Source organism: Diceros bicornis, chromosome 7 (assembly GCF_020826845.1).
Source record: "Diceros bicornis minor isolate mBicDic1 chromosome 7, mDicBic1.mat.cur, whole genome shotgun sequence".
NCBI classification, from domain to species: domain Eukaryota; kingdom Metazoa; phylum Chordata; class Mammalia; order Perissodactyla; family Rhinocerotidae; genus Diceros; species Diceros bicornis.
In genome coordinates, this window is record NC_080746.1 from 87885569 (window position 1) to 87912181 (window position 26613).

Here is a 26613-nt window from a genome sequence, read left to right on the forward strand (position 1 = left end):
CATTATGTTGCCATTCTTAATTCTTCTATTCATTCTTAATTCTTTGTATGTCACCTAATTTTTTTCCTTCCCCACAGAGTTTTAGAATTCTCTTCGAGTGTAGTATGAACTTCATAATGACATGCATTGGTGTTGGGCAAGACAAACTCAAATCCTTCAGTTCTAGGTGACCATCTTCTGTTATTTCTTTGGTCATTTCCCCTCCTTCCATTTTCTCTGTTTACTCTGAAACTCACCAGATCTCTTGGACTGACTCCTCATTTTCTCTCTCTCCTGTTTTCCAGCTTCTCGTCTTTTGGTTCTACTTCCTAGAAGACTATCTCAATATTATCTTCCAACCTTTCCATTGTACTTTTTATGTCTGTTAACATACTTATTTTAAGGGTTGTCTTTTAGTCTATGAATGTTTCTTTTTTTTACGGATCCCTAATTCTTGTTTTGTGGATTAATAAATATACTTCTCTTAACTGAGTACATTTTCTTAGTTTCTCCAAGTTTTTTTCATTACCCAGTTTGTTTTGTCTGTTTTTCATGTTGGAGACTTTTTCAAAAGTCCAGTGATCCTTAAACGCCTGTTCATATTTAAGAATAAGGTTGAAAGTTCTGTTAGAGGGTGAGCTTCGCTGTAGGTTGGTTGACCTGGGTGAGCTTTTTCACTGGACGAGTTTAACTGCAGCAGCTATAGTCTTTTCGCTTGAGCAGGTTGGTTCCCCCAGAAAGGAATCTTCCATTATCCTGCCTGGAAGTTATAAAACTGGCTGCCCTCTAAATGGGGAAATTGGGCCAGGAGGTCTCAGAATTCAGTAGACTTTCCACCTGTTCTCAATATAATATTCTCACTAGTATGCCGGCAAAAAAAAAAAAAAAAAAAAGCCTAATTTACAGCATTTGCCAACTTCATTAGTGTTAAATATTCCCACTATGGTCAATTTCAAGCTACCACTGGTTTAACAACCAGCTCACAAAATGACAACAGCTCTAACAACCAGCTCTCCCTGGTACAAGCCGTCTCCAACACACCACTGAATCGCCCCAATCTCAGCTGTCACTCAAATTCTCGAATGTAAACCTGCAATCTCCTGCAGGACAGGAGACAGGCAGCGCCTATTCATGCAGGGTAGGGAAGAGAATCCAGAGGTGCAATAGGTTCTTATATAGACCTTATAGTTTTTGGCTTCGGTTGTGCACCCTAGTCCTAGAGGCACATGATGCCTGTAATTCCTGACTGTTTCTGCATCATTGACTTGTGTTTTTACTTTCTCTCATTTGCTAAGTAAATTATTAATTTTGCATCTGATTCTCACCTTTAAAACTTTATTTTTATTATTTCCTCTGCCTATTTCCTTATCCTTATAGATTTATTAATGTTTTTTTATTGCAGTTTCAGAATGAAATAGAAGTGAATGTGTGGGAGGAAGTCAAGATGGCAGCGTAGGCAGACTCTGAACTCACCTCCTCCCGTGGACACAGCCAATTTACAACTACTCATGGAAAAATTACCCCTGAGACAGAACTGAAAACTGGATAAGAGGAACTCCTGCAACAACGGACAATCCTAATTGAGGTAGAAGAGGCAGAGACTCCCTTCTGGAGAGGAAGAACCCCGCCTTCACAAGCCGCAGCACCTCACGGCCGCCTGGGAGCAGCCCAAAGGTATGCAGCCCTCCCTGGAGGAGTGGGGCCCTCAGCCGGGGAGCACCCCCGCGGTGGGCATTTTGTGGACCCAGCACAATCGAGACGAGTGGCATAACATCTGACTTTGCCTGCTACTAAAACATTGGGGAGTACCCCCAGAAAAGCTGGTTCACAAAGAAATTAAAACCGGCTCTTAAAGGACCCACGCGCAAACTCACCCGTTTCAGAAAGCAACCTAAAATCACCAGAAAGAAAGGTGCACAGTGCTTTGGCGAAAAGAGACTCACCTAATAGGCCCTGAGTGCATCTCGGTGAGAGGTGAGACCTCTCCAGGGACTGAGACATTGGCGGCAGCCATTGTTGTGGCCTGGTGTGGGCGTGCTGACACAGACGCCATTGGAGTTCTCCCTGAGGCCTGCTACAAAAGGGTCTGCCCCACCTGCGAGAGCACCGATTTAATCCAGCTCAGCCAAGGCAGGCAGCCCACCCTAGAGACTGGCCCCACCCAATAACAAGCCCTCAGGCAACTTGTGGGCCTGCATAGATTGGTGACTGGATTCTCTGCAGCCTAGCAACTGAGCCGACTTCAGTGGGGCAGGGCTTGCACAAGGAGCGGGTGGAGAGTGTGGTGCAGTGGTGGAGTGTGTGGGGCTCCTGCCGTGGAGAGACTGGGTCCACTTCGGGAGGTCGGGGCACGCACACAGGGCAGGACTGTGTTGACTGTATGTGTGGACCTGTGGGCGGCAGGGCTTGTCAGCTGCAGAAGACTTGTGCTTCTCAAAGACCCACATAGGGGGTTTGCCCCACCTTCCAAAGCCTGAAACAATTGGGTGCTCCCGTGCCTGAGGCCAGCCCCACCCAGCTGCAATCCTCAGAGAGCTGACAAGAGACCTAAAGGCTGGAGGCTTATAGCAATTGCAAGGCCCTGAGCCTAACAACCTGCCATGCTGGGGGCCTACTCACTTAAAAGAAATACTGCAACACAAATGTGGTATTAGAACTTGCAGCCAACTGTGCTGGGGCTCCCCACACCTGATAAAGAGACTGAAGGGCCGACAACAACTACAAGCAGCTGAGCATTACAACAGCTGGCCAGGAGCATAACTCGGCCTCCCTGGGCGCCTACAGGGAGAGCAAACAGGCCACAACAGAAGGACACACGTAGCCCACATAGGGGTCACCCCTGGAACATTGAGAACTGAGGGAAGCATACAGCAGGCCTCCTAAGGCATCACTTACATAACATCACCTATCCAAGAGCAGGAGACTTAGCTGACCTACCAAATACATAGACACAAGCACAGGGAAAGAGGCAAAATGAGGAGGCAAAGGAATACATTCCAAGTAAGGGAACAGGACAAAACCCCAGAAAAAGAACTAAGTGAAACGAAAATGAACAACCTACCCAACAGAGAGTTCAAAGAGCGTTAAGGATGCTCACTGATCTGGGGAGAAGAATAGATGAACTCAGTGAGAATGTCAACAAAGAAATGGAAGATATAAAAGAACCAATCAAAAATGAAGAATACAACACTGGAAATGAAAAATTCACTAGAAGGACTCAAAAGCAGAGTAGAGGATACAGAAGAACGGATCTGTGAGCTGGACGAAAGACTAGAAGAAATTACCCAAGCTGAATAGGTAAAAGAGAAAAGAATTAAAAAGAGTGAGGACAGTCTAAGGGACCTCTGGGACAACATCAAGCACACTAACATCTGTGTTATAGGTGTCCCGGAAGGAGAAGAGCGAGACAAAGGGGCAGAGAATCTATTTCAACAAATAATAGATGAAAACTTCCCTAACCTAAGGAAGGAAACAGACATCCAGGTACAGGAAGCACAGAGAGCCCCAAACAAGATAAACCCAAAGAGGCCCACACCAAGACACATCATAATCAAAATGTCCAGAATTAAAGATAAAGAGAGAATCCTAAAAGCCGCAAGAGAAAGTCAAGTTACATACAAAGGAAATCCCATAAGGCTATCAGCTGACTTCTCAGCAGAAACCTTACAGGTTAGAAGAGAGTGGCACGATATATTTAAAGTGCTAAAAGGAAAAAACTTACAGCCAAGAATACTCTGCCCAGCAAGGTTATCATTCAAAATGGAAGGAGAGATCAAAAATTTCCCAGACAAGCAAAAATTTAAGGAGTTTGTCACCAAGAAACCAGTGCTACAAGAAATGTTAAAGGGACTGATTTAAGGGGAAAAGAGAAGATCACAAATGGGAAAAATTATCTATTTCCATGATAAGAGGGTAATGGATACAAATGCACAAAAAAGAGGTTAGATATGATATCAAAAACATAAAAGGAGGGAGGAGGGGAGTTAAAGAGTAGAGCTTTCAGATAGAGGTCAAACTAAAGAGACCATCAATTCTGTATAGAAGAAGAAAGGAACAGAGAAGGACTACTAAAACACTGAGAAAAAAAAAAGTTAAAAAATGGCAGTAAGTACATACTTATCAATAGCTACTTTAAACGTCAATGGACTAAATGCTCCAATTTAAAAGGCATAAGGCAGCTGATTGGATAAAAAAACAAGACCCATATATATGCTGCATACAAGAGACACACTTCAGACCTAAAGACACTCACAAACTGAAAGTGAAGGGATGGAAAAAGATACTCCACGCAAATGGCAATGAAAAGAAAGCAGGAGTAGCAGTACTTATCTCAGACAAAATAGGCTTTAAAACAAAAACTGTAACGAGACAAGGGCACTACATAGTGATAAAGGGAACAATCCAACAAGAGGATATAGCACTTATAATTATCTATGCGCCCAACATAGGAGCACCTAAATATATAAAGCAATTATTAACAGACATAAAAGGAGAAATAGACAGCAACACAATAATAGTAGGAGACTTTAACACTCCACTTACACCAATAGATAGATCATCCAAATAGAAGATCAATAAGGAAACATTGACCTTAAACGACACATTAGACAAGATAGACTTAGTAGATATATACAGAACGTTCCATCCAAAAACTGCAGAATACACATTCTTTTTGAATGCACATGGAACACTCTCCATGATATATCACATATTAAACCACAAAACAAGTCTCAATAAATTTAAGATTGAAATAATACCAAGCGTCTTTCCTGACCACAACGTTATGAAACTAGAAATCAACTACAGGAAGAAAATCAGAAAAGCCACAAGTATGTGGAGAGTAAACAAAATGCTACTGAACAACAATTGGGTCAACGAAGAAATCAAAGGAGAAATCAAAAAATACCTGGAGACAAATGAAAATGAAAATACAGCATGCCAAAATTTATGAGATACAGCAAAAGCGGTTCTAAGAGGAAAGTTTATAGAAATACAAGCCTACCTCAACAAACAAGAAAAATCTCAAATAAACAATCTAACAACGCACCTAAAGGAACTGGAAAAAGAAGAGCAAACAAAGCCCAAAATCAGTAGAAGAAGGGAAATAATAAAAATCAGAGCAGAAATAAATGAAATAGAGACCAAAAAAACAATAAAAAAAATTAATAAAACCAAGAGCTGGTTCTTTGAAAAGATCAACAAAATTGACAAACCTTTAGCTAGACTCACCAAGAAAAAAAGAGAGAAGGCACAAATAAGTAAAAGCAGAAATGAAAGAGGAGAGGTTACAACAGACACCTCAGAAATACAAAAGATTATAAGAGAATACTATGAAAAGCTATATGCCAACCAATTCGACAATCTGGAAGAAATGGATAAATTCTTAGAATCCATACAACCTTCCAAAACTGAATCAAGAAGAAGTAGAGAATTTGAATAGACCAATCACCAGTAAGGAGATTGAAACAGTAATCATAAACTTCCCCAAAAATAAAAGTCCAGGACCAGACGGCTTCCCTGGTGAATTCTACCAAACATTCAAAGAAGACTTAATACCTATCCTTCTCAAACTCTTCCAAAAAATTGAGGAGGTGGGGAAGCTCCCTAACTCATTCTACGAAGCCGACATTACCCTGATACCAAAACCAGACAAGGACAACACAAAGAAAGAAAATTACAGGCCAATATCACTGATGAACATCGATGCAAAAATCCTCAACAAAATACTAGCAAATCACATACAACAATATGTTAAAAAGATTATACACCATGATCAAGTGGGATTTATTCCAGGTATGCAGGGATGGTTTAACATTCGCAAATCAATCAACGTAATACACCACATTAATAAAATGAAGAATAAAAATCACATGATCATCTCAATAGATGCAGAGAAAGCATTTGACAAGAGACAACATCCCTTTATGATAAAAACTCTGAATAAAATGGGTATAGAAGGAAAGTATCTCAACATAATAAAGGCCATATATGAGAAACCCACAGCTAATATCATCCTCAATGGTGAAAAACTGAAAGCTATCCCTCTAAGAACAGGAACCAGACAAGGATGCCCACTGTCACCACTCCTATTTAACACAGTACTGGAAGTCCTAGCCAGAGCAATCAGGCAAGAGAAAGAAATAAAAGGGATCCAAATTGGAAAGGAAGAAGTGAAACTGTCACTATTTGCAGATGACATGATTTTATATATAGAAAACCCTAAAGAATCCACCAGAAAACTTTTAGAAGTAATAAACGAATATGGTAAAGTTGCAGGATACAAAATCAACATACAAAAATCAGTTGCATTTCTGTACACTAACAACGAAGTAGCAGAAAGAGAAATTAAGAATACCATCCCATTTACAACTGCAACAAAAAGAATAAAATACCTAGCAATAAACTTAACCAAAGAGGTGAAAGAGCTGTACATGGAAAACTATAAAACATTGCTGAAAGAAATTGAAAAAGATACAAAGAAATGGAAAGCTATTCCGTGCTCTTGGATTGGAAGAATTAACATAGTTAAGACGTCCATACTTCCTAAAGCAATCTATAGATTCAATGCAATCCCTATCAAAGTTCCAACAACATTTTTCACAGAAATAGAACAAAGAATCCTAAAATTTATATGGAACAACAAAAGACCCCGAATAGCTAAAGGAATCCTGAGAAAAAAGAACAAAGCTGGAGGTATCACACTCCCTGATTTCAAAATATACTACAAAGCTATAGTAACCAAAACAGCATGGTACTGGCACAAAAACAGACACACAGATCAATGGAATAGAATCGAAAGCTCAGAAATAAACCCACACATCTATGGACAGGTAATCTTTGACAAAGGAGCCAAGAACATACAATGGGGAAAAGAAAGTCTCTTCAACAAATGGTGTTGGGAAAACTGGATAGCCACATGCAAAAAAATGAAAGTAGACCCTTACCTTACACCACACACAAAAATTAACTCCAAATGGATTAAAGACTTGAATGTAAGACCTGAAACTATGAAACTTCTAGAAGAAAACATAGGCAGTACGCTCTTTGACATCGGTCTTAGCAACATATTTTCAAGCACCATATCTGACCGGGCAAGAGAAACAATAGAAAAAATAAACAAATGGGACTACATCAAACTAAAAAGCTTCTGCACAGCAAAGGAAACCATCAACAAAACGAAAAGACAACCTAACAATTGGGAGAAGATATTTGCAAACCATACATCTGATAAGGGCTTAATCTCCAAAATATATAAAGAACTCATGCATCTCAACAACAAAAAAACTACCAACCCAATTAAAAAATGGGCAAAAGACCTGAACAGACATTTCTCCAAAGAAGATATACAGATAGCCAACAGACACATGAAAAGATGTTCAAAATCATTAACTATCAGGGAAATGCAAATCAAAACTACAATGAGATATCACCTCACGCCCGTCAGAATGGCTATAATTAACAAGACAGGAAACAACATGTGTTGGAGAGGATGTGGAGAGAAGGGAACTCTCATACACTGCTGGTGGGAGTGCAAACTGGTGCAGCCACTATGGAAAACAGTATGGAGATTCCTCAAAAAATCAACGATAGAACTACCATATGATCCAGCTATTCCACCGCTGGGTATTTATCCAAAGAACTTGAAAACACCAATGCATAAAGATACATGCACCCCTGTGTTCACTGCAGCGTTGTTCACAATAGCCAAGACTTGGAAGCAACCTAAGTGCCCATCAAGGAATGAATGGATAAAGAAGATGTGGTATATATACACAAGGGAATACTACTCAGCCATAAGAAACGATGACATACAGGCATTTGTGACAACATGGATGAACATTGAGGGTATTATGCAAAGTGAAATAAGTCAGAGGGAGAAGGTCAAATACTGTATGATTTCCTTCATTAAGTAGTAGATAACAACAACAATAAACAAACACATAGAGACAGAGATTGGATTGGTGGTTACCAGAGGGGAAGCGGGGAGGGAGGAGGGCGAAAGGGATAATTCGGCACATGTGTGTGGTGATGGGTTGTAATTAGTATTTGGGTGGTGAACATGATGTAATCTATGGAGAAATAGAAGTATAATAATGTACAACTGAAATTTATACAATGTTATAAACCAATGTTACTGCAATAAACAAAAAATTAAAAAAAAAAATAAGTGAATGTGTGGGTTCAACTCAACATATTCAACCAGAAGCCCTGACCTGGCAACATCTGAACTTGCAGAGTCTGAATTTATTCATTGTTAATCAATCATTCATTAATTTAATAAAATTTAATGAGCTCCTGCTATGTGCCAGGTACTCTTTTAGGCTCTTATGCTACATCAGTAAAAATGTTATTGTTCTCATGGAATTTATTCTCTATCAGGAAATTATTTAGTATTATTTGCATCTGGATTAACAAATCTGAAATCCATCTCTGAAAAATGGATATTGTGGAAAATCAAAATAAAACTATCTGTTAATGCTTTAATATACCAAAAACTAAGTAAATTATCCTTGTTAACACTATGACTATAGCTACATAACTATGCTTATATCTGGACTAAACTATAATTAAATCATAGTAGAAAATATTCTCTATCATGAAAGTTTAGGTCTCTATGCTCCAAATTGTACTATTAAAAGAATAAGATAGATAACAGTATAACTGCAGAGCACTGAAAAACAGTAGACCATTAGGAAGAGTAATGATCCCTTTTAGTACAGGTGGAATTACAATGCTCCTCAAGAAGACACCTGAGATACCCATGAAGCATAATCCTCAGCAACAGGTCAACGTTAATATTTTGTTATACTATATATCAGTGGTTCTCCAACACCAGTCTGTAAGCAAGTACTGATCCATGACAAAATTTCACTAGTCCATGGCAAAAAATGTCAATATAAGGTCATCAAATGTCTTTACTTGTAAAGGACTGTCCTTTATCCTGAGATTATATCCTTAACATACTTTTGGTGTTAAAATGTTCTCTTTTATAAAGTTAAAGTGATGATAGATGGTAATGTTTATTTTTTCATGTCCTTACTTATCAAAATAAAAATCTGACAATTCTATCCTGTTCTTGTTAATGCTTTGTTTGAAATTTTACTACATGAAATCTAGTTTCTTTATGAACTATCAAGGTAATAATGGTGCTAGTTAAAGAGACAGGCATTTGGATTATCTAAGATACTGGCAGTTATAGTTAAAAGATCCTGGAACCACAGTTACAGTCATCATTAACTCATAGAAACACATGACTATATACATCTATTGACTCCTGTAGGCCCTGTAGAATTCAATGATACATCAATACTGGATTTAGACCTCACGAAAGGCAATTTAAAAGTTGTGGCATTCTTATAACTGATCTAACAAAAGTAGGAGCTCTCATAGATCTAGGAAAAATATATTAACAATGTAATGTTATAGAAATAGTGCTGGAACAGAATCAGGACAAAGATTTGGTCCTGGTTTTCCCACTAATTATGAAGCCTTAACTACATCGCTCACACTTTCTGGATATCTATTTCATCACGAAATTAAATGGTTGGATTGGCTAATCTCTAATATTTTGTTCATCCTAAAAATCTATGTTTCAACTCCTTTAAATGGATTAGGAGACAGTCCTGATAACTGCAACTCATCGAGAACTTGGGTAAATTATGTTTCTTGGGAGAAGGTTCAACATACCATATTAGAGAAACAGTCCCAGTTATCCATCTATAAAGTGGGTAGAGGAGATGGGAGAGATACTTGCTTATAACTGGACTTTCAGAGAAATTTTTTTTACTGGTCTTTTATTGGAGTTAAGAAGTGGTTAAGAAGAAGGAGAGGTGGGGCTGGCCCAGCGGCGCAGACGGTTAAGTGCGCGCGCTCTGCTTCGGCGGCCCAGGGTTTGCAGGTTCAGATTCCGGCCATGCACCGACGCACTGCTTGTCAAGCCATGCTGTGGCGGCGTCCCATATAAAGTAGAGGAAGATGGGCACGGATGTTAGCTCAGGGCCAATATTCCTGAAGAACAAAAAGTGGGGGAGGATTGGTGTCGGATGTTAGCGCAGGGCTAGTCCTCCTCACAAAAAAAAAAAAAAAGAAGAAGGAGAGGTTTGACTCTAGCACATCTCTTCCATCTGCCTCTATCTAGGTCTAACACCTACAGTATTGGGGGCCAGCAAGAAAAATAAGAAAGGCAAAACTCTCTTTACATGACTAGTCACAGAACATCAATGGTGAGGAGATAAAATTGCATTGTTTGGGTTAAGTCTGGTTCCATTCAAGGATGATAAACTCAGCGTAATTTGTGGGGACTGATGCAAAATGGAAAAAAGCAGGAAAAAAAGTGCTATTAAAGATACTAAAATACAAAACTTTTTCCTTTCTTTTTTTTAACTTAATTTTTCTTTTGGTGAGGCAGATTGGCCCTGAGCTAACATCCTTGCCCATCTTCCTCTATTTTGTACACGGGACGCCGCCACAGCCTGGCTTGATGAACGTTGAGTAGGTCCATGCCAGGATCCGAACCTGTGAACTCCGTGCGGCCAAAGCGGAGTGCACAAACTTAACCACTATGCCACCAGGCCGGCCCAAACTTTTTGCTTTCTTCATGGTCCCTCCTTCCCTCTCTTTTTCTCTCTCTCCCTGTCAACCTATCATGATGCTTTTTATTTTCTATTTAATGTCATGGTCCCTTGGGCAGGGGGATACTCACAGGGCAAATGCAGATCCTCACAGATGCCTAAGGGCCTAATCACATGACTCAGCACAAGAAAGATCCACTAGCTACTGGTTTCTACCTCCTGCAAGCTGCTGGGCCCATGTACTATGTCCTGGCTGAGAGTCGGGAAGTTAATCTCCCTGTCCCACAGGCCTTCTACCCCTACCCATGGCAAATGAGTGACCCCCAAGGGACTGCAACTGCTGGACAGGGATATACCCTCAGTACCTGGACTGGGGACTCGCTCCCTGCCAAATCACCTACCTAACGTGCTGAGGCATTGCCAACCTGGACAGAGGATGCTGCCAGGCACATGCACTCAACCAAGACCCTCCCTGCTGCGTCTAGGCCTCCACCAGAGGTAAAGGGCAAGAGCAGAACATAGGCCTTTCCCTACCAGTGTGACCCAGTCAACCTACAGCAGTGATGAGACAGGAGCAGGGAGGATGAGGCCAGGCAGGACCCAGGGCACCAAAAGGTGCAAGAGCTAGCAGCCAAGAACTGGTCCTGGGAGGCAGTGGGAGACAGGTGAATGTCTGAGCTGAGGCTCCAAGCCCCCAGCACATGCTCCATTTTCCCATCAGAATTAATTTACAAAACATAAATTCAAAGATAAAAATTAATAAAAATTTCAAGACAGTGACCACAGAACATTAAACCTGAAGTACGAGGCCCTTCTGAGTATGGGTCCCTAGGCAACTGCACTGGTTACATACCCATGAAGCTGGCCCTGGCCTCTGCTGATGGTGGTTTTTACATGAGAGGTGATTGTAGTTTTCTTGAGAAATGTTCAGCTTCACCCTTTATTACTAAGAATCCCTTCAGAGGGGCACAAATATCTTCCATCAGCCACCCCAGTAGAACATGTCCCCAGCTCCTTCTCCTGAGCTGGACATCCCATCACTTGGCCCAGTGACACACAGGGCAGTTCCTGCCCTTCCACTATCATCCACGTTTGTTCAGGTGGAGCCAAGGAACCACCAAGGTTCTCTCTTGTGCACCCTTCCAGGGCTATATTGTATTGGAAGAAGCATAATACACTTCAAGCTCCATTGGCACAGATTACTCCAAAAACTTTCCTCCACGAAATTTCTAGACCAGAACTGGGCACCAGTTTATATGTTCTTGGTACACTTTCAAACTTCAAGGAACACATGCCAAGTTCTACATGAACTTATTACATTCTACTCTACTGGCAACTCCAGAGTGGACTTCAGGTTTCCATGGCATTTCAAGCATCCATCTGAGGAACGAGATGGCAGTCTCCCCTTGTTGTACCCCCATCTTTCCAAGTGATTGTCCTGTAGACCCCTTCACTTAGCTTCATGAGAGGAAATGCACCCCCTCCACTACACATGTAAGAGAAAAGCCTCTTATTGAACCCTCAACTTCCAAAACATCAGTGACCATAACTTCTTCCCCTGCCCAGTCATTTTCTTACATATACTGGAAAGAAGATGATGGGGCAATTTTTGCGGTAACAGGGCCAGTTCTATCATGTTCCTGTGAAAAGGAATCTGCCCCTAATTTCTGGGACTCACTGACTGCTCTCTTAGAATGTGGTGACACTTGTCACCTCTTATTTTCAGTTTTGGATCTTGGCCACAATTCTAAGACAAAGAAAAAAAATCCCATTCAATCTGTTACCAAGTTAAATCAAATACTTTATAAAATTGGACATTTAACTAGTGACTTACATGTTTAAAAAAATATGCTCATTACTTTAAACACCGATACCAAGTTGATGAAGGAGGCCATTATAGCCCTAAAATCCAAAATGATCTCAGATAAAGTTGGACAGATGAATGCAGCTAAACAGGTGAAGCTCATTAGATGGAAATATACTAAAATATATATATATATAAAACCTGAGTATTTTCCTTTAGCACCTTCAGTTCTGCTTCCATTTCAGTATTAGCTTGGGTCTGCTGCTGAAGTAATTGCTGCATATGTTGGAAAGAAATGATGATATCCTTTAAAAAAATATAAATATATATATCAATTGAAAAAGTTTTAAGATAGTAGGTATGTTTCTAAACTCAATCTTAAAATACATTTTCTAGTTTCTTAACTTATCTTTATAGTTTAATTTCAACACCATAATAAACAATATACTGAAATAAACTAATGGCACATTTTACTAATTTAATATCTAGAATAATTTATATTACATGATTTCTTACAAAGTACTATTTTTAAAAGTTCCTCAAACAACGTTTTTTTAAATGGACCATAAATTCTGAGACACTACTGAAAAAGGTGAAGAATTCAAAACTAAAACTTTTGTTGGCTTGCTCTCCAAATAGTAAATATATCACTACTAAAATGTCATATTGCTAATGGGCTAGGATGTCATGGCATGCAATCAGAATCAAATGGAGAAAAAGCAGAAGAGAAAAAAAGAAACAGACGTTTTCTTTCTCATACTTTTTTTTTTAAATAGAAGAATTATAAATATCAAATAGACTCAAATGAGAGTGTAGCGTCCCGTAAACACATGCTCTAAGCATACATACATTTCAATAATTATCTGCTAGGGTATCACTGGTCTAAGCCATCAAGGAAAAGGCTGCTTTATTTTTACTCACTTTATTTATTTATAAAATATTTTAATGTAACATTTTTTCCAGCTTTTGAGATATAATTGACATATACCATTGTGTAAGCTTAAGGTGTACAATGTGATGATTTGATACGTGTATATACTGCAAAATGATCACAATAAGGTTAACATCTCTATCACCTCACACACCAATTTTTTTGTGTGCTGAGAACATTTAAGATCTACTTTCTTAGCAAGTTTTTTTTTATATGTATGTTTATTTTATTTTTGTGAGGAAGATCAGCCCTGAGCTAACATCCGATGCCAATCCTCCGCTTTTTTTTTTTTGCTGAGGAAGGTTGGCCCTGAGCTAACATCCGCGCCCATCCTCCTCCACTTTATATGGGACGCCGCCACAGCATGGCTTTGACAAGCGGTGTGTCGGTGCGCACCAGGGTCCGAACCTGCGACCCTCGGGCCACTGAGGCGGAGCACATGTACTTAACGGCTTGTGCCACTGGGCTGGCCCCATAACTTTTAAGTATACAATACAGTATTGTTAACTAAAGTCACCATGCTGTACATTAAATCCACAGAACTTACTCATCTTATAACTGAAAGTTTGTACCCTTTGACGAACATCTCCCCATTTCTCCTCCGATTTATTTATTTATTAGTTTTTTGCTGAGGAAGATTAGCCCAGAGCTAACATCCATTGCCAATCCTCCTCTTCTTGCTGAGGAAGATTGGCCCTGGGCTAACATCTGCGCCCATCTTCCTCTACTTTATACGTGGGGCGCCTGCCACAGCATGGCTTGATAGGTGGTACATAGGTCCACACCTGGGATCCAAAACTGCAAACTCCAGGCCACCAAAGCAGAGTGTGTGCACTTAACCCCTACTCCACTGGGCTGGCCCCCTGATTGATTTTTTAATGGGAGTATACGTGAGACCTAGTTAAAAAGGTACACATGTATTCATTCAATACACACCAGCTGAGTGCTTACTATGTGCTAGGAACTGACCTAGGCATGATTCCATTTGTTACTTAATTTGTTTATTTCTGACATGGTATCTGGTTTTTAAAATATTTACTAGCTTCCAAAATATCTTATGATTGCTTGCCTGTTTTTCTTCTTGAATATGGGTAATCTCTTCATTAATCTTCTTATTTAATTCCAATTCCTTAAAAAATTTGAATAATTTTAAAGTTATGATATAAAATTTGACAAATTCTACATTCAATTCAGTGCTCAACAAATTTGGGAGTGTCATGACCTATTATTACTCCGGAATACCAACACTGTTTGCTGTTGAAGCAGTGATTCTAGTGAACTGAAGATGTATTAGATACCCAATACAGGCTGGTACAAATTTATAAATGTTAATGTTAAAAACCACAGAATCTCTCTTCTCCAAACACTCTTCTGGAGACATCACTGTACCAAAAGATTACATGATACCATATTAAAGTGAAAATAAAATGGTTATAGCCAAATTTTATTGTCTTAAAGTCTTATTGATAATGGCAAAAATTATCTAACAATTAAAAAAAAGATTCATAATATTTTTTACTACGTATATTAACTTTACAAAGAAGGAACATTTTTGTATTATAATCTGGAAATTCTCATAAGTTTTAGAAAATATTAATTTTATAAACATGAATACATTTAATTAAATACCATGTTGAATCTTCCTTGAAGTTCTTGAAATTTCTGTTCTTTAATTGTTAAATTGATGTTTTCTTCTCCCATCTTATGTTCACATGTGACCTTGGACTTTACCAAGTCTGAGGTTACTTTTTTTAGCTCCTTAACATAGGAAACATCAAACAGAAAATTCAGCATATATATTTCATCAAAGCAAGGTACTTTTCTGACAGTTTTTTCTTTTTTTATGGTGAGGAAGATCAGCCCTGAGCTAACATCCAATGCCAATCCTCCTCTTTTTTGCTGAGGAAGATTGGCCCTGAGCTAACATCTGTGCCCATCTTCCTCTATTTTATGTGGGACACCTGTGACAGCATGGCTTGACAAGCGTTGTGTAGGTCCACGTCCAGGATCCAAACCTGCAAACCCTGGGCTGCCAAAGCAGAGCACACGAACTCAACCACTACACCATTGGGCTGGCCCCAACTTTTCTGACAGTTTTAAAGTCCATTTTTAAACCTATGATTATAATTTACTATATTTCATATATCAAGATAATACTACTGGTCCATCAAGTCTATTTCCCCCAGTTCCCTTGCAAGATAATTAGCCAAGGTGAGAATGCTATTTGTGGCTATGGAATAGCAAACACAACGATATAGGGATAAAATGCATGATCTTTGCTCTTAAAAAGAGTGCACTAACTAAATGAACTAAACAACCAGAAGCAGGGTGTTTTCATTTGTTACTTAGTCAACAAAAATCTTCCCAGATAAAAAGATGATAAAAGATTATCAACTCCTAAGTTCATTAACATCTAATAAGAAAAATTTATGTAAGAAATAATTGCAATATAATGTAGAGTGCTATATTACAGAAATGTATAGAAGCATAACTAAGGAGACAGTTTGGTTAAGGGCATTAAGAAGGCATTACATGGGGGGCTGGTCCGGTGGCACAAGCGGTTAAGTGCGTGTGCTCCACTGCGGCAGCCCGGGGTTTGCTGGTTCAGATCCTGGGCACGCACTAACGCACCGCTTGTTAAGCCACACTGTGGCGGCGTCCCATATAAAGTAGAGGAAGATGGGCACAGATGTTAGCCCAGGGCCAGTCTTCCTCAGCAAAAAAGAGGAGGATTGGCATTGGATGTTAGCTCAGGGCTGATCCTCCCCACAAAAAAAAAAAAAAAAAAAAGGCATTACACGGAAAAGTGGTATTTGAACTGAGTCTTTAAAGATAAATTTTCAAAGAAGACAAAAAAAGTAGACATTCCAGGTAAAAAGGTACAGCAACATGAAAGAGCATGGTATTTTTCAGGGAAACAGAACTAACATGATATGGCTGGAGCTAATATGATATGGATAAGGAGGAGGAGTAGAGTATTGGTAGTTTTGGTTAGAAATTTGGCAGAATTCTATATTGAAAGATATTTGTAGGTCAAACTAAAGAGTTTTAATTGTATCCTTATAGGCAATGAAGAATTAACCATTGAAGGATTTTCAGTAGAATGACATAACATATTTTCTATGATAGACAATATTCTGATACCGATTCTTAAGAAAGCTAAAAAGCACAAATCATTAAGCCTGAGCCATAGGCTTAGGCTCAAAAAATAGGCTCAAAAAAAAAAAGTTCTTCATTCATATTTTTTCAAATTATAGAAGGTTACACATGATGAATTCCCCCAAATGAAGTTTCAATGTACCAGGGATGGTTCACCTTCACAGGCAGCAACACTGTTTCCTTTGAAAGGAGAGTTGTATGAATTTTTTTTTTTTGGAAGGAGGGATAGGGAGAATGAAGAATCAATCCAATTTGTGCCCTGCTGACCCTGAAGGTACAATAAGTCATTAAAGGAGATGACCTACAGGCAGTTGAAAATACAGAACTGGAGAAAGAGAGAAATGTGAGGCTGGAAATAGAGATATGACATGAAGTGACTGAGTGAATTAAGGAGTATAAGCCAACTGAAAGAAAGAATATGAAAAAAGAAAAACAGAGACCTCAGGATAGAGCTTTGGAGGAATGGGAGAAAAAGGAAGATAATCAGGGAGCCAGAGGAATTTATTTGTACCAAAAGATCCTTACAAAGTGGACTATCACATAGGTGTTATAAAACTAATGCATTTTATGTTTTAAACATCTATCATTTTGTACAAAAAAATATTTTGAAATGAAAAACACAAAGTGTCAGTATCAGTTAGGACACTTTGGTTACAAGTATCAGAAAACCACACTTAAACCATCAAATAATAAGGAAATTTATTCTTCCACATAACAGGGAGTCCAAAGTTGGGCAGGTTCTTGTGTTGGTTGATTCAGGCACTCAATGACTAAGATATTTATTCAAAGACTAGGGTACCATCACAAACTAGGATATTTTCATTTCTCCACTTCCCATTCTTGGGACTGGAGCAAGATGCCAATTTAGGTATTACACAGCTACTGTCTCTTCCTAGAGCTCCTGCTAAAGAGTAACAAAATTTTTCTTTGAACCACCTCCTGCTGGTCAAAATTGGATCACATGCTCATTCCTGAAGCAAACACTGGCATGAGGAATGGAGATGATACTACTTGGCTTAGAAACAGACTGATCTTATGAGATGGAATGGATATTGGGGAATTATCACTATGTCTACTATAAGAAGAATTTCAGCTAACACCATAAAATTTACAGGTTGTTTAGAATATCACTACAAATATTATACAGTACAAACGATAAAAGGAGAATCTTTTTTACAAGCTGCTTGATATTGAGTAATTCACCTACGCTCCTTGGGTTTCAGTTCCCTTTCTAAAAAAAGAAGGATGTGGGATCCAGTTAATGGTTTTTAAATTGTGCTCTCGAGAAGTCCTAGAGGCTCCATGGAGTCCCTTCACAGCTGCTAAGAGAAAGAGCCAGCAGGTACAGCTCTAGTGTTCCTCCAAACCTCCCCTCAAGCACAAGCAGCTCTACCGTATTTGTTTTAACATTGAACTTCCACATCTTGAACAGAGAGTTCTGCAACTCAAAGAAACATGAAAACCAGATCAGATAATCTCTATGATTCCATGAAATTTATAGACGATTTGAGGAAGATAAATAGTTTAGAGAGAGGTGGTCATTGTAGAACTAGAATGTAGTTCAAGCATGAAGCCAGAAAGAGAAACTGATGAGTCACAAGGAATTTCAGACTTTCCTATCTGATAATGAATTTAAAGGCAAATGAGGCTGTGTTTCAATCGTCTTGACAGCCTATACAAATAAATAACCCACCTATAGTTATGGTGCAGAAAAGCTGAATCCATCAAAACTGTCTTTATCTTAATTTCACTTGTAAGTAACAATAATCCAATAAATTTCCATAGCATGCTAAACTTTCTGAAGTGCTTTTCTATATGTTTATTATTTTATATTTATTACATATATGTAAAACAGGAAAGACAGATATCATTATATTTATTTTGCAAATGAGACTACAAACAGGGAAAAGGAGAAAAGCCACACCAGTATGGTCCGAGTCATGCACCTCCTTGGGATGACTATAGTTGAAAGGTTTAGTTTTAAAGAAAACGGTAAAGTGATGAGTTAAGATGAACAGAATAACTGAGAAATACTACGCAGGGAATTATGTGTAGACAGGAAAAGGCCAATGGACTAGGTGAAGTAGTGGGGACTGAAGGACTAGTAGTAAAGAGAACAGGTCTGGGTGTGTAATGGTACAGATGATAGAAAAGGATGCTCTGACTGGAGAAAGAGGAGAGCTGAATGGAAGAGCCCTAAGGATGCAGTGTTCAGTGATGAGTTCCAAGGGAGAGACACGCTAGACTAGAGATGTGCGGACTCAAGGCATATAAGAAGCTGGTAATGGCGGAGTAGGAATATTTAACAATCTTCCCTTTTAATATATGCTTTCTAATGAAGATGAAGAAGAGAAGAAACTTATGTGCATAAACTGCTTATGCTGCTACTATATCAGCAGAATGGTTAAGACTACAGGTTCTGTAGCCAAATTTCTCCAGGTTTCAATCCTGGCTCTATTCTCCTTGTCGTGTAACTTTAGGTAACTTGACTTGCCTCAAGTTCCTCATCTGTAAAATGGAGAAATAATTTTTAAAAAATTAACACAGTGCCTGGTATGTAGTACTCCATGCAGTAAGTATTGTTGACCCTCTACTATGTGCTAGGCACTGTTACCTATTATTGCTACTACAGTGAATCCAAAGGAATTCTACAATTATTTTCTCTACTTTTAAAATAAAGTAGTCTGAATTCTTAATAGTGCTATGAATAATTAAGTGTTCTTTTATTTATTTAAAGAATTCAAGATTAATTCTTCCATAGCTGATAACAATAAGAGTTTTCCTGTGGACTATGAGCTCCTCAAGGAAAGGCACTATGTTTCATACTTATCCCATAGCACCTTAATACATTCAAGGATCTAAGAGGAACTAAAAATTATAATGAAAATATAAGAAGAAAAGAGTGATGAACATAATATGAAAAAAAATGTGACTCATCTTTACCTAAAATAAGATCTGCTGAAATCAAAGGTTGATTTATTCAGGATAAATTAGATAGCAACAAAAATACTTGGTGAGAGAAGTCAATGTCAGCCAAACAAACTATTGTTAACAACACAATAGTTCATACTCAGCTTGCAAGACTGCATAGAAAGTGATAGGTATAAGTATAGTACTGAGGGTTTAATCACTGACTGAACCAGCTGGCTTCGAGGTAACAATCACACTCCTGTAAAAGTACCATGTTATAGACAGACGCTCAAATGTGAACAGACCATTACAATTTTCTTACTGATAACGGAAAAATAAAGCTTAGTATATGGTGAGTCACTAGCATTTAAAAGAATACCATATTTTTGGGCTAGAAAATAATCTTGACTGTTGTAATCAACAGCCCTAAACTTGTGAGCTTAAAAATAGGTTAATTCTGCATTATAAGTGCAGATCGAGGAATACAGTAGAAAACAGTTACAGAAATAAGACAGTATAATAAAACATTACTCTAGTTCATAAGACAGATGGTCTCTGATTTAACAAATTTATTGAACAAAAGAATTTATTGATCTCATTATTTCCACCTTGGATAAATATTCAAAAACATTGGATGATAGTTAAATTGACCAAGAATATTGAAGGATATAAAAATAAATGTAGTCATTCCAGCGATTAATTTAACTTCTTAAAAACATAGGAGATTAATTCAAAGGAAAAATATCTGTTAGAGGACCTCAAAGTTTTACCTCAACTCAGATTTATAGGATGTTTGACTGATATTTATACTGTTACTCAGTATTTAGTCAAACACCATCTGAGTAATAAAAATAAATCTTTTATGCTCAACTGATTCTATTTTTTAAAAAAGACACCAATGATATTGGGTTTAAAATAACGTACATCTTTCTTTACACAATGGTGTTTCTAAAAACTTGCTCTCAAGCTGCTTTTTTTGTAGACTAAAATGATAATTTTTAAAAGAAAACTTGCAACAATTTTTTGAATTTTTACTTTTTTTATATTAAACTTTCCTAAAGCAAGATATACCTGTATGAAGCAAATAAACAGTCAAACAACTTAGTAAATTATTAGATGGCTTGTTTCATACTAGTGATCTGTTCTAGGTTTACTCATAAGACACACTGTCCTATTGATAAAAGTACAGTTAAAGTGAGGTATATGGCTAAAACTTCTATTCACATAAAGTGGCTTACAATTCTTTGAATTAATAAAGGAGGATTGTTTTTTCTTAAGTTTTTTCTTCAGTCAAGATTACAAAGTGCAAAGACTTCTACGTCTTTCCACAATTTTCAACAACTGAAAACCTGGAGCTGTTGTAATCAGCTAAGTTTTGTAGGAGATACTCCAAAATGCATGAATTGGTATTACAATAATTGTTATGAAACAACAAGGAAGTGGGAAGAGGGGGTAGGGGTGAAAACTCAGTATATGGCTGACAAAAGTAAAAACTAATCATTTCTTATGTCTTTCTTTTTCTCTTACATGTTAATTACTTAATTTTGAGAGCATAATAAATTAAAATCAGAGACCTCCATGAAATGATTTTCCACTGAAAATATGTTTTTGATTTTACAGCCCTTATAGCTTTTAAATATCCTGAACTTTTAGTACATTGTCTGTTTTCTAACCATTTTATTCAAAGTTGTTAGTGCAGCAAATAAACAGCACATGCTTTGATCTCATTAAATTACAACTTATAGTTCCTAGAGTCATAAATATTGTGCCCTTTTCTCCTTTACCCCTCCTTTTCTGGTATGGGGTAGTCTGTTAAATATCACTATCTCCTTGAGCGCTCTGACGTTCACTCAGACAAATAGCAGAGGTTATGAATGCTGCTCACAGATAGTATCAGGAATTCTTCATGATTGCCATAATGGTGAACTCAGCATTCAAAACTATAATACCTGGTTTAATCTAACAATTAAGTTTGGTCTGTTTAACTTTGCTCCACAAACAAAAGAATTCCATCTTATCACAAACCAATAACCTAACTGTTCTGGACAAAATCATACAACAGTATAAAAGAAAAATAAAAATTATCTTTGGGAAAATTAATGATTAAAAGTTTTAAATGAATGATATAACCAAGGTTACTAGATGATTAGCTTCTAAAAAAGAAAATAAAAAAAATTTTTTTTAAGTTAAAAATCAAGACTACATGAAAACATGCACAATTCAAAACTATTGTATCTAGAACATCTGAAATATTAAAAACTGGCTGTTAAAATATATTTTCAAGTTCTTATCCTTTCAGCTACTCAGCCCTGGAACTCTCAAAGGTAATAAAATTCTCTCACTTTACCCTTCCATATAATCCCTCTCCCAAGAATGGCAGCATGGTCACAGTGACAGAGGCCACCACTGCATGACACATCAGTATATTTAGGTAGCCCTGACCTAGGTTCCAAGACCTAGGAAAAAGGGGCAAGTATGCTCATGAGCAACACTATTTCACTCAAGCATAGAAAGAGATATTCTTCACCCTTTCACATAAATCCACCCAGGGTGTCTCTCCATGGATTTACATGAACCTCATCTCCATCTACAGGTCAGTCTTAAACTACACATTAGAAATACAACAGTCTATTATGTTACAATAAAAATTGTCTTTATTTAATGGAAAAAATGCATAATTTAGTACAGAAATGTATGAGGTATAATATTTTCATAATAATGCAACAACTAATTGAAAAGGCATATGAATATTTTAATATAATCACCAAATTGATATGATTAATCACTTAAGTCATTGATAAAAATATTAAATAAAAAAATAAATGAACCAAAGAGACATCACTGAAAATATGCTTATTCACAAATACTCAGTATATAGTTATTTATACTCACATTTGAGGTTTTTGGTAAAAATGAATGGTCCTTTTTTTTTTTTTTTGTGAGGAGATCAGCCCTGTGCTAACATCCGCCAATCCTCCTCTTTTTTTGCTGAGGAAGACGGCCCTGGGCTAACATCTGTGCCCATCTTCCTGCACTTTATATGGGACGCCGCCACAGCATGGCTTGCCAAGCAGTGCGTCGGTGCGTGCCCTGGATCCGAACCAGCGAACCCCGGGCCGCCGCAGCGGAGCGCGCGCACCTAACCGCCTGCGCCACCGGGCCGGCCCCCATGAATGGTCCTTTTAACAATTCTCTGATTTGTGACTAGAGACAAATTTTTGCAAATTATTCCTTTTTCTTTTTATATTAAAAAGAGTCATCTTTAATATTCTAGGATGTGACTGAAAAGAAATGTTCTCTACATACAAATTATTCTCTTAAGGAGGTTGCTAGATAGACATAAGACTTTTAAGGCCTAGGAACACTTGCTTATTACTACTCATTCTAACGTTCTGTACTGAGCCACACCTATGCTCTTACTTTGTGATCCCTCGGGTATAAAAATAGAGTCCAGGGAGGGGCCGGCCCGGTGGCGCAAGCGGTTGGGTGCGCGCGCTCCGCTGCGGCGGCCCGGGGTTCGCTGGTTCGGATCCAGGGCACGCACCGACGCACTGCTTGGCAAGCCATGCTGTGGCGGCGTCCCATATAAAGTGCAGGAAGATGGGCACAGATGTTAGCCCAGGGCCGTCTTCCTCAGCAAAAAAAGAGGAGGACTGGCGGATGTTAGCTCAGGGCTGATCTCCTCACAAAAAAAAAAAAAAAATAGAGTCCAGGGAATATAAAACCAATTAATTGGCAGTTATAAGACCAAAGACCCAGATGTAACAGTGTTACAAATATTAATAGTCTTTGAACTTTGGCTTAGGATTTAGAAGCCACTTCAATCTTTATGCCAAGTGATCCTGCTTTCCTTGAATGATGCTAGAAGAGAAAGCAGTAAAATTTCCTGATTTCTTGAATTATGCATTAAAGTATATGTCAGTCTTCTGGTCGCACTAAACACTCCTCTTCAAAATTTAAGCCTGTGTCTCTAGACGCTTACTAAATTTTTAATTTCAGTAAAATTACGTTTAAATATAAAAACAGAGGGACTTCTCGTTTCTGCTTCAGCATGTCAGGAGCTTAGAAGCTGCCACTTTGTCCAAATAACAAGTAAAAAGTTGAACAAACTGAAAATCAGCAACTCTTCTTAGATCTGTCAGAGAAATGAGGTCACCAGGCAAACTGCTGCCTCAACAACTGGATAGATGGGCAGGTGAATACAGAGACTCACAAATTACCAGAACAGAAACCTCAGCAGGAAGCAGCGCTGGGGCAAGAAAACCTGAACTGTAACTGATGAAATGCCAGAGGCTCAGTGTGGACAACCCTGAGAGTTAAAAAAATTCAGGGGACACAGTCATAGGGGGGACCCCCACACTTTTGTGAATTTCACCTCCAGGTCCTCTCACAGTGAATATCAGAGAAAAATTCCCTTCTGCTTCCAGCAGGAAGAAGGGAAAAGGAATCATTTTGAAATAGCCAGAGCATTCTGTTCTTCTTAAGAAGGCCTCGCCTCAGGAGAAACTATTTGGCCTCAGCCTAAACTACATGGGGGACAGCAAATACCCAACTCCAGCCCCTCCAACCATACTGTACCACCTGGGGCAGGGGAGATGAGAAGCACCGGTGAAGTTCACAATCCAGGGGTACAGCTCACCAAAAGACTGAGACCTAATCATAGGACTCACCTATGCACCTACGCACCTCATCACTGCAATACTAAAGGCCTGTTTACTGCAGTTACTTTCACCCAGCACATCATGTCCACCTTTCAACCAAAAATTACCAGGCATACTAAAAGGAAAAAAACATTTGAAGAGACTGAACAAGCATCAGAACCAGAGACAAATACAATAGGAATATTAGAATTATCAGACCAAGAATTTTAAAAAACTATGATTAATATGCTAAAGGCTTTAATGGAAACAGTAGACAAAACATGGGAGAACAGATGGATAATGTTAAGTGGAGAGATGGAAATTCTAAAAAAGAATCAAAAAGAAATGCTACATATCAAAAAAACTGCAACAGAAATAAAGGATGCCTTTGATGGGCTCAAAAATACACTGGACAAGGCTGAGGAAATAATCTCTGAGCTTGAGAATATGACAACAGAAATTCCAAAACTGAAAAAAGAATAACAGAATATCTGTCAACTGTGGGACAGCTACACAAAGTGTACATATGCATAATGAGAATACCAGAAGGAGAAGAAAGAGAGAAAGGAAAAGAAGCAAGACTTGAAGAAGCCGTAATAACTGAGAATTTCCTCCAAATTAATGTCAGGCACCAAACCACAGATCCATGAAGCTCAGAGAACACCAGGAAGGATAAAGTGACCCCCAAAATTATACCAAGGTATACCATATTTAAACTTCAGAAAATTAAAGATAAAGAAAAAATTTTGAAAGAAGCCAGAAGAAAAAAAAAAAACACCTTATCTATAGAGTAGCAAAGATAAGAATTATATCTGACTTCTCCTCAAAAACCATACAGGCAAGAAGAGAGTGGTGTTCAGAGAAAAAAAACACCAACCTAGAATTCTGGACCCTCCAAAATTATCCTTCAAAAGTGAAAAAGAGAGGGCCGGCCCCGTGGTGTAGCAGTTAAATGCGCGTGCCCCGCTGCTGGCGGCCTAGGTTCGGATCTCGGGCGCAGACTGATGCACTGCTTGTCAGGCCATGCTGTGGCAGCATCCCATATAAAGTGGAGGAAGATGGGCACAGATGTTAGACCAGGGCCAGTCTTCCTCAGCAAAAAAGAGGAGGATTGGCATTGGATGTTAGCTCAGGGCTGATCTTCCTCACCAAAAAAAAAAAAAGTGAAAAAGAAATACTTTTTCAGACAAACAAAAATTGAGAGAATCTGTTGCCAGTAGACTTGCCTTGTAAGAAATGTTAAAAGAAGCTCTTCAGAAAGAAGAAAAATTATATAGGTCAGAAACTCTAATATACCTAAAGAAAGAAAGAGCATTGGAGAAGGAATAAGTGAAGGTAAAATTAAATTTTTTATTTTTATTATTCTTAATTGATCAGATAACCATTTGTTCAAAATAATAACAGCAACAATGCATTTGATTATGTATTCTTATGTGTGTATATATATGTTCATGTGTGTTTATGTACTAGTGAAATGAATGACAGCAGTGATACAAGGGATGGGAGGGAGGAATTACGACTATTTTGTTATTCTAAAATACTTGCATTACCCATGAAGTGGTATAGTGTTATTTGAAAGTGGACTTGATTTATTGTAAAGATACTGCAAACTCTAGGGCAAGCACTAAAAAAAGTTAAAAAAGAAGTATGACTGATATGCTAACAAAGGAGAAAACATGGAATCATATAAAATGCTCAAGTAAAACCACAAAAGGCAGAAAAAGAGTGGAAGACAACAACAGGAACAAAACACAAGGACAACAAACAGAAAACAGGAACAAATATGGCAGATATTAATCCTACTATATCAATAATCACCTCAAATATCAATGGTCTAAAGATACCAATTAAAAGACAGAGGTTATCAGAGTGGATCCAAAAACACGACCCAACTATATGTGACTACAAGAAACCCACTTCAAATATAAAAACACGTATAGCTTAAAAGTAAAGGGATGGATAAAAATATACCATGCTGACACTAATCAAAAGAAAGCACAAACAGCTATATTAATTTCAACCACAGTAGATTTCAGAGCAAGGAAAGCTATGAGGGACACAGAGAAGCATTACATAAGCTAAAGGAGTGAATACTCCAAGAACACATAACAATGTCTTCATGTGTATATGCCTAACAACAGAGCATCAAAATAGAAGCAAAAACTAACAGAATGGCAAGCAAAAACAGAGAATCCACTATTATATTTGGAGACTTTAATATCTCTCTATCTGAAATAGACAGATCCAGCAGGCAAAAAAATCATAAAGGACACAGTTGAATTTAACAGCACCATCAATCAAATGGATATAATTGACATGTATAGACTAATTCATCCAAAAACAGCAGATTAAAAGTTCTTCTCAAACTCAGATGGAACATTCACCAAGACAGACCATGTTCTGGGCCATAAAACACACCTTAACAAATTTAAAAGAACAGAAATCATACAATGTCTACAGTCAGACCACAATGGAATTAAGCTAGAAATCAGTAATAGAAAGATAGCTTGAAAATTCAAAAATACTTGGAGATTAAATAACACATTTCTAAATAAAACATGGGTCAAAAAAGAAATCTCAAGAGAAATTTTAAAATATTTTGAGCTAAATTAAAATTAA

General features: G+C 38.0%; 1 protein-coding gene across 1 annotated transcript in view; it reads right to left on the bottom strand.

The window, feature by feature from the left end:
• CCDC73 (coiled-coil domain containing 73) overlaps window positions 1–26613 on the bottom strand; it is a 121948-nt gene that overhangs the window by 26327 nt on the left and 69008 nt on the right. Inside the window, exons 9-11 of the mRNA XM_058546199.1 lie at window positions 14915–15043; window positions 14355–14414; window positions 12556–12660 (exon numbers count right to left, since the gene is read on the bottom strand). Coding sequence (XP_058402182.1) covers window positions 12556–12660; window positions 14355–14414; window positions 14915–15043 — 294 coding nt within the window. The remainder of the gene's footprint in view (window positions 1–12555; window positions 12661–14354; window positions 14415–14914; window positions 15044–26613) is intronic.